Source organism: Penaeus monodon, chromosome 34, assembly GCF_015228065.2.
Source record: "Penaeus monodon isolate SGIC_2016 chromosome 34, NSTDA_Pmon_1, whole genome shotgun sequence".
Taxonomy (NCBI): Eukaryota; Metazoa; Arthropoda; class Malacostraca; order Decapoda; family Penaeidae; genus Penaeus; species Penaeus monodon.
In genome coordinates, this window is record NC_051419.1 from 12,272,334 (window position 1) to 12,272,678 (window position 345).

At 38.6% G+C, this 345-nt stretch overlaps 1 protein-coding gene across 1 annotated transcript in view; it reads left to right on the forward strand.

Annotated features, from left to right (window-relative positions):
• Positions 1-345, forward strand: part of LOC119594589 (phosphatidylinositol 4-kinase type 2-alpha-like) — a gene marked incomplete in the record, with an annotated part of 15,699 nt that overhangs the window by 13,132 nt on the left and 2,222 nt on the right. The window contains 1 exon segment of the mRNA XM_037943630.1: positions 45-345. Within this exon segment, the coding sequence (XP_037799558.1) occupies positions 45-144 (100 nt within the window).

Sequence of the window (345 nt, forward strand, 5' to 3'; positions counted from 1 at the left end):
ATATTCTCTTCCACTTTCTTTTCCCACCCTTTCCCCTACCGCAGGTCGAAAGGAAGAGTGGGGACAACTGCCCGTTTCCGTTCCTTCAGTGACACCTTCACGCAGTCATTCCAAGAAAAGAGTCCATTCTTCTCGTGGTGTTGAGAGGCGCCAGGAATAGACAACTAGGCATATGGATTGAGGGGGAACAAGTGGGACTGTTTGTAACACATTAATCATTTAAGTGATGTGGAAAATGACTATAATTTTTTCATAGCATATGTTGAATATCAGATTTTTTTTTATCTCTTCTTATATTATGAATGTATGTATATTAATTATGATGTACTTGTGTGTTGTTTATTC